This window comes from Epinephelus moara, chromosome 16 (genome assembly GCF_006386435.1).
Source record: "Epinephelus moara isolate mb chromosome 16, YSFRI_EMoa_1.0, whole genome shotgun sequence".
Lineage (NCBI taxonomy): Eukaryota > Metazoa > Chordata > Actinopteri > Perciformes > Serranidae > Epinephelus > Epinephelus moara.
This window is the reverse complement of record NC_065521.1, coordinates 36,005,920-36,019,151: the sequence shown is the minus strand read 5'-3', so window position 1 is coordinate 36,019,151 and position 13,232 is coordinate 36,005,920. Positions and strand designations below refer to the sequence as shown.

Here is a 13,232-nt window from a genome sequence, read left to right as displayed (position 1 = left end):
TGATATTGTTAGTTAGGTTGTTTATTTGCATTTTGGTAATAAATATGAGGGGGAGGCTCACCTAGGACACCAAATATGCTAGGACCAGCACTGTGTGGCATCTAGTTTGGACGAAAAATCATAGCTAAGGCAAATGGCCATAAAAAGAGTTCCACTGTTGTTGTTACAGTACACAGTAGCTTGATGGCTGAAATGAGCCACTTGGTATTACAGCACATGGTAGTAAGCTGGGTCGATATTGAAATATAACATCAATAAATTAGGTCTCTGCTGGGTTACTGTGTTGCACAGTGGCAGCAATTACTGAAAAAATGCTGCTGTTTTACCGTTAGTGAGTTTAATTCGGTGGCATTTTATGATTTACCCCGACCCCTGGGACATGTGTAACTATTTAGTTATGTTGTAACTGATCACTGTGGTGCAACTGCTTTTATTTTAGCAATGCATAAATTACAACTCAGTAATAATTTACAGTACAGCAAGGCTAAGTTTGAGCTTACACACAGCTGGTGCAACAGGCTGCAGATTTTTAATTTTACAACATTGCCACAGAGCCATGGTAAACAGTTTCTTTTCCACTGAAGCTTCAGTGAACAGTGTGTTGTGTGTTTTTGTGTCTCAGGCTAAAGAGAAGTATGAGAAGTCTCTGGAGGAGCTGAATAAGTGCACCCCGCAGTACATGGAGTGCATGGAGCAGGTGTTTGACCAGTGCCAGCAGCATGAAGTCAAGAGGCTGACCTTCCTCAAGGAGGCCCTGCTGGACATCAAACGCCATCTTAACCTCACCGAGAACCAAAGGTCAGCCGGGCGGAAGGAGGCGGTTTTATTAAGGTTTCATAGAGCTGCAGGTTAAAGAAGCTCTGACTGTGTTTTCTCTCACATATGATTTAGTAAAATACTATGTCAGAGGTAAAAACCACAAAAACAGTTTTTCCTCATGTGATTTTATATTTGTTTTAAAGTCACAGTGGTATTGAATGCAACATGGGTAAAGAACTCTGAGCATTGAACATTATTTTTTATAACAGATTAGTTTGATTTGTTGTGTCACATTCAGCACAGTTCTCCTCAAATTGATTAATCTCAACACACGTCTCAACCAGGCATGCATTTCTCATTAGCGTTCAGACTCACGGCACTAATTAATTGATTATTCAGTCAATGACATTTCTGCCAAACTGAATTTTGTTCACTGTGAGCGCTTGTCATATTCTGGGCTGTTTTTAACCTGCATGGAACAACAAAGCTGGGACCCACAGCAAAGTGGTTTTCAGGGTCTTTAACCAAGCCGGCCTCTGGTTACCATCAATGATTCAAGGCCTTTGCTGTTGAGAGGATTGTGGTGTGGTTCATCCTGACTGGTGTCATCACTCATGTTGGTGTGTCCTCTCCTTTACTATTCACAACCTCACCTGTGTCGCCCCTAACAGCTGTGTTTTTGTGAAGAAAATGAGGCTGCACGGTATAACAAAAGAAATCATACTACGCTATTTTGACAGACATTGTGATTGCAATATGAGTCATGCATATAGTGGTAATTTTTGCATTTAATTTTAACTGGGGTTGAACCAAATACTCAGATTAAACAAGTATCCAATACAGGAAATTAACTTTATATCAATACAAGTATTATATGAATAACATTTGTCAGTATCTGTACTCGTGATAAAGGAACAGTCCTCATCAGGGTAACTGTGTTTCATCTCTTACTCTTAGAATAAAAAAGATCTGGGTGCAGCTGCACAAAACACCATTACTTATCTCCTTAAGTATGACACTTAAGGCTTCATTTCTCCTTAGCTGAGGGACTTGTACAGTTGCACAGAATTCCTTAAAAGGTTTCCTATGTTAAGGAAAAACTCATTTACTGTGTTGAAAGATTTTACAGTGGTAAAAGTTTCCATGGAGATTGTTTGTTGCTTGGACTCACGCTTGTGGCGCCTGTTATCGTCTCACACAGTTGGCCTTTAGTTAGTGAAAAATGGCAGAAGAGAAGAAGACAAGAAAACCATATTGGTCTGAGGAGGAAAAGATTAAACTTCTGGAGGAATACAATCATAGAAATCTCATACTACAAAGTAAATTTGATCCCCAAAGACCAGAAAAAAGAAAACAACTGTAGGAAGAAGCAACGAAAATTCATCCAATCAAATCTATAGTGTAAAATCAAAAGCGTATCCAATGGGTTCTCCTGGTCACAGAACACTCTTCTCTGGGTGTGTTAGTTTTTTTCATTCATCACCATTAACTCAGTCATGTTGCAGTTAAGATAGAGCATATAAAAGATAACCTTTTGTTTTACCTTGCTGAAGGTACTTTGTGCAACAGGCTAGGGCTCCTTTAAGTAAAAGACCAAGACAAGGAGAAAACCATAAATATTTAAGTGAACATTTTAAGGAAACGTTAAGGAAAACACTTGCGGAACAGATTTTATTTTGAGGAAACCTTAACTAGGACTAGAAATCTTAACTTGAGGTGTTTTGTACAAACTGGTCCCACATATTTTTGAGGCATTTAACTCATATTTATCAACACAAACGCAGATAGAAGGGATGCTCTATTTATATGAACCTATTGTTTTTTACAGTGCAGCAGTGACTGTTACTAGAAATTACTGCCAAGGTTTACTTAGACAAATATAGCATAGCAGACATTTTCTGTGAATGAATATTATTTTCTACAGCTATAATGAGTCATATCAAGGGCATTACGTTTCATTTTAACAATATCTTGAGCATCAAACCCTTCATTTCCTTCATTCTCGTGTTTTTTTCATGCACTAAGTTGTGCTTTTTTTGCATCAACTTATGGCAGAAATGTCTATTTATGTAAAGGAAAGGAAAACATAAAATTCTGGTGCCTGGCATCAATTCAAAATATAAAAATGTGAAGGAATATAATACAGTAAGGTTCTCAGTCATTTTGTATGGCTTTCAAATATTTATTTTCCTGCAGATCACCTATTAGTCATCACACATGTGGGCAAGATTGACTCTTTAGGCCCCCCCAGTGTACTGTATACTAGACTTAAAGCTTGGACCAGGGGTCAGCAACCTTTACTACCAGAGGAGCCTTTTTTGGTTAAAAAAAAAAAAATCTGTCTGGAGCCCCTGAATATATTTAACCCTTTTAAAAAAGCCTTATTGAGTCTAAATTAGCTTATCCACATGACTAATAGGTCTAATATGTTAACCACCAGGTGGCTACTCTGCAGTTACGTTTTTATGAATATTTGGTTCCTTGCAGTGTTAAATACAATATTTTCCTCCAAGACTTTTCATTTCTGGAGTTGGAATCCACGGTTAGCTTCACTAAGGAGACTCAAGACAAGTCACCACTCTTGATGTGCTAGAGAAAAGACACCAGGCTATAGACGTCACTATATCACATGTTAGCTGATGAAATGTTAAAACATTTTTTTAATTTGTTGTAGGCCTCTTTTTACAATAGGATAATGTAAGAATCCCTGTAGACCTACAATAATGATAAATAAGAAATTAAAATGTTCAAAAATAACTGATGCATTTCCATGTAGCCTAATTTTTGGTCAAAGCCACAGGGAGCCACTGCAGAGGGGCTAAAGAGCCGCCCACTGAAAATAAAAACACACACTAACACTCTGCAACTGCCTTGTTTCATGAGCTGAAGTCATTATCATGAAAGCCAGAAGGATTATTATCACTGTGTATTTTCTGGATTCAGTAAGATCATGATCATAAACCTGCAGAGAGCCATTTGCTCCACTGATAGACATTACCGAATATTATCGCCTTTTACAAAGAGCATGCCCTCATCTTTCCAAAATCTAGCTATAAAACGTAAATGCTCTACTTTTAAAATGTGCTGTTGCTCATCTCTGCGATCCAAAACAGCACCCATTCATGTAATGTGCCAGCTTAGATGATGTTAGATGGTCTGTTTATGCCCAGATTTTATGGAGATTGTGTGTAGATAAATGTTTTCTTACTGCATTTATATACGAAGTGTAGTCAGTTTGGTTTATCCTGTAAATTAGGTGGTAACTCTACGAGGGGAATCTGCCCTTTCTAATCTCTAACACATTGCAGAGATTTGGTGAAACTGTGGCACCGTAAACAAGACTGCCCTTGTAAAGGATTATTAGGATTATTCAGGCCAAACACTTCAGCTGTTGAGGGCTTCAGCTTCAGCCGAAAACTCAGGGAGACACTGAAGTCTCATCATGACCCAACATTGGATCTCTCTCAACCCAGAATTTGAACTGCATTGTGGCTTCTGTCGCCAAGTTGGCAGCACCCCCGGGTCTCTTCTGGCACTTTCCAGCATCACCATTTGTTCCCTTTTCCTCTCCGCAGCTATGCCACAATATACAGAGAACTGGAGCGCACGATCCTCGGTGCGAACACACAAGAGGACCTGAAGTGGTTCAGCAACAACCACGGCCCGGGGATGCATATGAACTGGCCTGCGTTTGAGGTACAGCATCAAACCTTTAAGCAGCAGACACATCTCGACCTCATTTACTGCTCTTCTTTATTCTGCTTTCACGTGTTTCCTGTCACTCTCATCTCCAGGAATACAACCCAGACCAGGCCAGCGCTCCTCCAAAGAAGAAGAAGCCAGACGGAGCCCCACCCACCCCGAGCACTGACCATGTGGCTCCACCTGGTGACCGTAGCAGGTTAGTAATCACACTCTATTTAATCAGTCTGAATACTTGTGTTTTTTAAAAAGGCTAAATCATTTCCTGAAACAGATTGGCACCTTAGTTTTTATTAAATGTTACTCAGACAACAATGAAATAGTGAATTTATTGGGGACTATTTCCAGCTGCAGATTTCATGTTAGTATTTACAGCAGCTGGATGGCGTGTGTTGGATCAGCTCTAATTAAACCACACTGCTCATCTTTATCATAATTTTAAGAGCATGTCCTCCAGTGCAACAGTGAGTGTTATTGATGTCTTTTTAATAGTTTTCAACAGTTAAGATCTGCGGCACCAGGCACAGCGCCAGGATTTCAGTTTTGGCTGCGCTGTTTAACCACAGAAGTTACTGTTTGTCTTCCTCTGACGGTTTCAAACTGGTGGACTCACTAAAACAGAAATGACTGATACCACGCTGTGGAAGGCGACTGGCGCGTCTGGTTGATTTTGACACTTTTTAAATCTTTTTCTAAAACATTTTCAATGCCAGATAGTTTATTATTTCCCAGAGACAGTTTGTGTTTATTACAAGCGGCACACATGGGTATACTGCTCAGATCATGTGAAAATGAAACGTAGTATATTTTTGCTGTGGGGTGTGTAAACCAGTATATTATTTTATTCAGAACACTGACATTTTAGTTATTTTTTAAAATGTAGTTATTAAGGAAACACCATGTTTTTTTGTATGATTTGGCCTGATTTTTATTTTATTTTTTATTTTTTTGTCAGACAAATAAGGTTTCATTTCAACATTAAGGGGGATGATTTTAAACGTCCAACATTTTCCTACATTCCTACATTGTTTTTCCTACTTTCTGATGAATTTTTATGCACTACTTTGTGTTTTTACATCAGTTAATGTTGGAAATGTTTTTATTTATGTAAAGGAAAAAAGGGACAATTCAAAATATAATGGAACATAATGCAGTAAGGCTCTCAGTCATTCTGTGTTGCTGTCAAATATTCCTCCTCTTGTAGATCAATTTTTCACTTTTAATGTTATATCTGTTCAGTCAACACACATGTAGGCAGCATGATTTACTCTTCAGTCCAGTGTGTGGTTGTTTGTCATGGCATAACTAATATTTTTCATTATTTATACCTTTATCTACATATTAAGGGGACATTTTGAGCATATTTGAATATTGGGGGAGATGAATATATAGTATTAAAACTAAAAGCTGAGAAAATATATGTTCTCCCAGTCATTATGACGGGCCAGTTCTATAAGTGGGTGGGAGAACGCTGCACCCATGTGGCACAGAATAATAAGCTACAGTGACAGTATTCATTAGTAGCACCAACTTATCATTGGTTTTGACCTTTTAATGGGATTTGGTGATAATTATAAAGACTTTAGTTTTGGGTTTTTTTAACAGAAAATCCCGCACACTGCTCTTGTTCATCTTCACAATTTATTAGTAACACTAACATTTCAGTCCTCCTGGACCTTCGTCAAGAGTGTTCAACACCAGTATTTGGTAACATTGAAGAAATACTACTTAAAGAAATACTGCAAAAGTATCTCCCAAAGGATTAGATGATTAAATACCATAGCATGTCGTGCTATAATGGATTTGGGGATCTCAAAGACCAATTTATGATTCATGGCATAAGAGTATACAATGTTGAACTTTTTTAATGATTTATGAAAGCTGCAAGACCGATGTGTTCATTCATAAGATCAACATGTTTTGATAATCTTGAAAGTAGCCTTTATTGTGGAAGGAGATGTGTGTTCTAGATTTTTCCTATGTTTTTCTTGTTCCCTTGTTCTTTCCTTTGTGTGCTATGTGACATCTGGTGCTCAGGCTGTTGTCAATTATTGAGAAACACACCCACAGCTGATTAATTCCCCAAACACCTGTGCACACCTGTGAAATGGGTGGGGCAGTTTCTATTTAAGCTCAGTGTTGGAAATAAAAATGGTGTTGAACGCTCTTGACGAAGGTCCAGGAGGACCGAAACGTTAGCAAGAGCAGTCTGCAGGATGTTCTGTTCAAAGACTCAAGTGATATTTTCCAGCGCACCTGCATCTGACACAGTTGGATGTGTGAATACCTTTCTTAACATCAAATCTCACCGTGCATTTTCTGTCTCCTCCAGTGTGAGCAGCTATGACAAAAACCAAGCTTACTCGACTGAGTGGTCTGATGACGAGCAGCCCGCTGCGTACTCTGGCAACGAAAACGGTGGAAACGGGAATTCTTTCGAAGATGATTCCAGCACTTCTGGGAAAGGGGTCCGCGTCCGCGCTCTCTATGACTATGAAGGCCAGGAACAAGATGAGCTCACCTTCAAAGCAGGTAATTATCAGTGACCAGGTGACACAGGAGATTGATTTTGTCTGCTGTCATGCAGCTCATGTTTACTTAATGATGTATAAATGAGGCCTGTGACGCTGTAGGCTGAGGTTTATGATGAGATGGCCGAGCTGTCGCATCACACAGGTGGTCAAAAATCACCAGCTCTGTCCTGGTTTCTTTTCTAAAGCACCCTTCCCTTGTTAGAAGATAGCAGGGATTAGTCAATAATGACCATTTGGAAAACAAATTACAGGCACTAGCCACCAATTAACACCAGCTCTTTGGGAAACAGTGTGGAAAACGTGCATTGGAGCCCTAAAAAAAGACGTGACTAAGGATTTAAAGACGAGCTCTGCATGGAGAAATAACCATTGGAGAAGCTTCAGCTGTGCGTCTCCATCTTGATTCCCATGCTGTCCTATTTTTAACCACACAGTTTGAGATGAGGTGTTTTTTAATCATCTTAGGGATACATGCCAATGACTGCAGGGAGTCTTTGAAGACATCTTATACCTGCACGCAAATTCTCTTCTTTGTTCTTGCTTGAAAAACATGAAAGGTACCCTGTGGACTTTTCTTGTAAATAAACAAAGTCTCTATTTGCATTCAGTGTTTCTGACACTAGTTCGTTTGTATCCTTGCGGTCGAACTTAAATATTGAATGCACTTCTTTCCTCAGAAAACATTTGCAAAGACGATTTTTTTAAATACCTGAGTAGTTTACATTTATGTTGACTTACAATCAGTCTTCTTTGCGTTTTGTCAGCACATTGCTGCTTTTCATCAGTGAAATTGTATGGAACCACTGGCAGGAATTATGTTGCGTCACACATGTGCTCGTACTACATGTGTGTTCGCCTGTGCATGTGAACAAACAAAACAGGGCCCCACTCCTAAAGACATCTTCCCACAGTGCTGACGGTCTAAAGCTCCACAGGGTACCTTAATTTACATTGCCTTTACTGTGGGGTCAGACCAGCTTAGTAAAGCCTAATGAAATTAATTTAATTGAAATTCAATGGCTGCAGTTTCCACAGAAGACACTGAGGTCGTGTCCTCTGGGAATTAGGGGTTGTATAAACTTGGAGGAGTTACATTTTCTAGACTGTTTAGCTTGAATTGCATTGCTAGGCAACAGCTTGGGTCGATGTTTACTTCCTGTCAGCTGATGTAATTCACAAACACTGCAAAAAAATTCCAACTGGAAAAACAAAAAGGACTCATTAGGAATATTTATGTTGTCAAGTTTTAAATAGTCTATAATTAAAAACACCAAGTGGATATATTCCAGACTGATTCCAGTATATTCCAGAATTAGAGTAACACATTACCAGGTTAACAGCCCAACCCAGTGATGTCACTGTTGACCGTCAGCTGCACTCATCAGTGATGCTGGGTGTGAAATAGAGGTGTGTCATATCATCTCGTTCACGTTAATGCCACTGTCATTTTTAATATGATGAGAAAGATTCAAATCGTGATCCTCGGGATATTTCGACTTGTTGACATATTGACGTCATACTGTTACCCATGGCAACAACAAGCATGGCTGAAAGCAAAATTATTACAGACTCTGCGGTGGTTCCAAAAAGAGGAGCAGTTTCAGTGGTGTGGAATAAACTGTGGCGTCCTGAATGTTTCATGAACTCCTCAGACTCTTTTAGTGACTTACCGCTCAGAGGGAACTCATTCAGCGGCTCCTCTGGCAGCAGCACTGAGTCTCACCCTCTCCTCTCTCGCCGAGGAGTCAGTGTTGTCAAGTGATTTTAGCCCCTACTGCTGGAAAAAGTGCGTTCATCGCCTCACATCGGACCTTAGTTGTAAACAAACATGCATGCCCGCAAGAAGATTTTCGCTCTCCTGTGTTTTGTTCAATGAGAACGCATAAATCTGTAGCCCAGTGGAGCTGGGCTGATGTTGTTAGCCTTTTTGGTTAAATGAAGAGGTCAAAGACGTTTTGCTAATGTATGGTGTTGGCAATGTTACTAATTCTACGTATAATTATGCACGGAATATTCAAATTACATGTAGCAGTGGAAAATTTGCTTAAAGACGTCTTTGAGATGCATTTTTTTTACCTAAGAAAAATTATTTGACTCACCGGTGGCAAAGGGGGCCGCCATTGCTGTAACGTCATGCCACGTGAACTCGGGGTCCTCAGGTTGCTACACTTCTGCACAACGTTCCAAGCAAAAAATTCCGCTCCGTCCACGTGTTCATAGCACTTCTCCCCCTCGGAACCTCCGACCTTATGAACGCCGCTTTTGTCATTAACCTTCGGTGATGCAAACCTGCATGACACTCGCAGCTCGACAAAAAACTACATATATGTGAGTGTGCGATAGGAGGAATGGCAGAATAATGGACAGAGTTATTCCTATAGAGATGCTTGTTAATCAATTTATTTATGGTAACCACATAGTCTGCTTATAGTGTTCATTTTGGATTTTTTTTTTAACTTTACTCCAATGATATTTTGTATCGTGGTAACCCGTTTGTTTCTGGCTGGCTACTTGAGGCTGGTGCTGTGTTCACATTTAAAACTGCGGTAGTGATACTTGGTGTTCCTCCATTCAGACAATGAGAAACAGTCTCGGCTGCCAGAAAACAAATACACACAGGGAAAACATCTGTTGTTGAAGACGCCCTTGTCAGATGGATTGATAATGCCTGGTCACATAATGCACCTGAGTACGTTATATTCATGTAATACGTACATAAATGTCAATTTGATGGTAATCTGTATCAGAAATAAAGAAATAGAACCATGGTCTCATAGTGATCAATTTGACCCAGACAGACGTGATCTCTATAAGAGGTTTGCACATATTTGTCTGGTCAATTTTACTGGGAGCGGGAGAGACTTTGACTCATGACCTCTGTACAAGAACAAGAACAGACAGTACAGAGCGGTGTTCCCAGATATCCTCATTTCAGATTAACGTTCTTGACGCAGGACTAAGGAGTGCTGTCTCCTTCACAGGTGATGAACTGACCAAGACTGAGGACGAAGACGAGCAAGGCTGGTGTAGAGGTCGTTTGGACAACGGCCGAGAGGGACTGTACCCGGCCAATTATGTCGAGCCAATCTAGTCACGCTACTGGACAAGGACACGCCATTGGAGGCAGCCTGAACTGTCCCGTCCAATTGCACCGCACATAGCCAGAGACTTAAGAGCAACACATCCCTTGCCCAACAGATGCGCCAAGCAGTCTTGCCTAAATAAAAACTTAGTAACCTAAAAAGACGATATATCAGTATAATATATTTTATCCAGCATTTGGGGTGGGTGGACTTACACATTTAAAAACAGGAGCAGCAGTTATTCCAGTATATACACACTCGACTATAACATCAAGACAGTGCAGGAACACATTGCTTCTCTGTGTAGCTGTATTTAAAGTATAATGCAGCTTATTTAAACTTGCAGTCCACTGCAGTCTGTTCTCTTGTGAAAATGGGAAGATAATATAATCAGTTACACCCATTCGACAAAGACGAGCTTCTCTAACCTGCATTGTGTATATACAGTGTGATGCCATTTTTGTGTAGCATTTCTAATGCTGTGTGTGGTCAGTCGTCATTCTTACATCTGGAATGCTGTGTAGTGTTAAAAGTACCACAAACAGTATCCTCTGATTTTTTTTTTTCTCGTTTTTTTGTTTTTCTTTGTGATTTGGTCCGACCTCTTTTCCAGTGTGTGCAGTGCTATGTGTTTTAAACTGTTTCTGAACTTGCATAGCAGCATGCGCTATGCAAAATCTCGCATTCCCTGAATCCTGCAGCCTCGTTTAGGGCTACAACTCGATGCAACACTTCAACTACAAATGCAGAGTTCACGTTTTAAGCATCACATCCTTCTGGACATGCTTCATGAAAGGAAGCGTGTTGATGATGAACTTGTTTTATGTTTGTTTGTTTTTGTTTTTGACATCTTTTTTTTTCTGTTCTTAGCATCACAAATCCTTTGCCAGTATCATCTCCATGCAGTCCGAGGAAAAAGGATACACAGTTTTCTGCAGAAGCTTTCATTCTTGGTTCAGTATTTCAGGTCTCATTTTAAATCCACTGCTAACAAACAAGAAACACGAGCGATACATTCCCTCAGAGCAAAGTCGGATCGAGTCATCTTCTCGAGGTCGCCACTGCAGTATGAGAGGTGGGTTCTGAACAATGCCTGTGCCGGGCACTTTTTTTCTTCCAGAGCGAGGGGCCAGTGGAGGCATGTTACTGTGCTTGTGTGAAGATCGAAGCCTCTTCAACAGGACATGAATGTACTAGTGTTTGGGCTTGAGAGAGGGCGTGTTGTCTAAACATGGCTCTCTGCTGTCATTTAAAGCCCTACCTAGCAAAAAGCACTAGTTATGTGGCCCGTTTCCCTGCTGAGCCAAAGAATGACCCAATACCATCAACTATCTGTTTTCTCTCCATGCAATAACTCTCACATATCACATGTGAAACAGCTTCAGTGAGGATCAACTTGTAGCTGCCTCCCAGTCCACCCAAACTTCATTTGTCTGCAGAACACCGCGCAGCGACACAGGGAATACATTCGTCACCAGTGCTGCACTGCTCATAAGACGACTCTTAGCAGTGCATTATTTTAAAATTGCTCCATAGAAATTAAATTCACAGCAGGAATCGCATTCATCAGACGCTGATTAGTGAGTTATCTTAGCTACAAGTTGCACCTGAATCTCTGATTAGACGGGAGAGATGCTTTTTATAACTTAGTTGTCCCGAAGTTTTTTAACTTTCAGCGGACCAACAGCAGTCAGATGTGTTTAGCTCTGTGTCTGGAAGTGGATACGACAGGTTTGGGTCTTACACATGAGGAGAAACACATCACCAGCTCACAAGTTGTGTCTTAGAGTAAAGCTGTCCAGCATAGCAAAAAGGACTCCTATCATTAAAACTGTCCCACATCCTCAATGATGCGCGTATGCACACACACATATATATATATATATACGAACACACACACACGCATTAAACACACGAAACACAAACACATAATCCACATTACCAGGTTAATATTTTGGGGGAAAACATTCTTCATCATCCAGTGTGTATGAGTTGTGTAAGTGTAACAGAAACAAAAATGTAAAAAAAAAAAAAAAAAAAAAGCAAGTGATTGACTATTAAGACAAAATGTAGTGTTATACATGTAAATGTGATTCATTAAAATAACAGCAATGGAAAACATATTAAGTAATAGGTACCATATCGTATGAATTTCATTGCAATGGAATTGTCAGTGTATCATAAAAGCGTGACGTTATCCCACGCTGTCAGATTTGTATATGATGATGTAATTTAAAGATTATATTCTATTGTAACTGTACAACTGTGTTGAGTTGAACAACAAGACCTAACCATGTTGAGGCAGTAAAAAGGTGTACATGTAAATGCTTTTTTATGTTGATGATCTCTTCCTTATGCACACAGGGGACAGCAGCAGCTCATGTTGTGGAAACCCTATATTAGCGGTCTAGAAGATGTATGTTTATAGTTAGTGATGTACTTTTATCTCCTAACTGGTGTAGTGCCTGTTCATCTTGATGTAACAAGAAGTTCATTTAAATATGCATAAAGATGATTATGATCACAGATAATAATGACGATAGTGATGAAAAACCCGACTCAAATTTGTTGTGATGGTGTCAATATTGCGATATTGGTTTGAAAGGGGAAACAAGTTTGTTGAAAAAAAAACAAGGTAGTGTCCGTGTGTTTTTTGTATGGACTGAAAGTCAGTGTTACTCTAAAAATGTAATATATTACTTATTACTTGTTACTCTTTTCAAAAGTAAAACTTGTTACTCCCTGCCAACAGTAATTCGTTACACTGTTTGTTATATTACTTATCCATTACACCCCATAAAATTGGTAATCGTCCTTTCACTAAGTCCCGCCCCTGGACGCAGACCGACCAATCATAATAGCATCAGCCCGGCTCAGCTCAGGGTCCGACAACAACACAGCTGTGCTCCATTTCCTTCATTTTCAGGCTGGTTTTGTGGATTTGGAGCTAAATGTTGTGCCTGGAGCACGTCATGTATTAATGATACTCGTTACCTGGAGAGGTTGGAAAAAGATATACGTTTCTTCCCTGTTCCAAAACCAAAATCAGACCCTGAAAAGTGTAGGGTTAGCTAGCTAGCTACTGAAGATATAGCCTACTGAATGTATACACATGCTGCTTTTGCTTTGTAATGATTATAACAGTGAAAAAAAG

At 39.8% G+C, this 13,232-nt stretch overlaps 2 protein-coding genes across 3 annotated transcripts in view; one reads left to right on the top strand and one right to left on the bottom strand.

Annotated features, from left to right (window-relative positions):
• The window catches only part of LOC126402395 (protein kinase C and casein kinase substrate in neurons protein 1-like), a 57,168-nt gene extending 44,335 nt beyond the window's left edge, over positions 1 to 12,833 (top strand). For both annotated transcript variants that reach the window (XM_050064311.1, XM_050064312.1), the window contains 5 exons: positions 623 to 798; positions 4,335 to 4,455; positions 4,554 to 4,660; positions 6,794 to 6,993; positions 9,977 to 12,833. In XM_050064311.1, the coding sequence (XP_049920268.1) occupies positions 623 to 798; positions 4,335 to 4,455; positions 4,554 to 4,660; positions 6,794 to 6,993; positions 9,977 to 10,086 (714 nt within the window). In that variant the 3' untranslated portion in view covers positions 10,087 to 12,833. The remainder of the gene's footprint in view (positions 1 to 622; positions 799 to 4,334; positions 4,456 to 4,553; positions 4,661 to 6,793; positions 6,994 to 9,976) is intronic.
• camta1a (calmodulin binding transcription activator 1a) overlaps positions 1 to 13,232 on the bottom strand; it is a 929,980-nt gene that overhangs the window by 670,524 nt on the left and 246,224 nt on the right. The window lies entirely within an intron of this gene.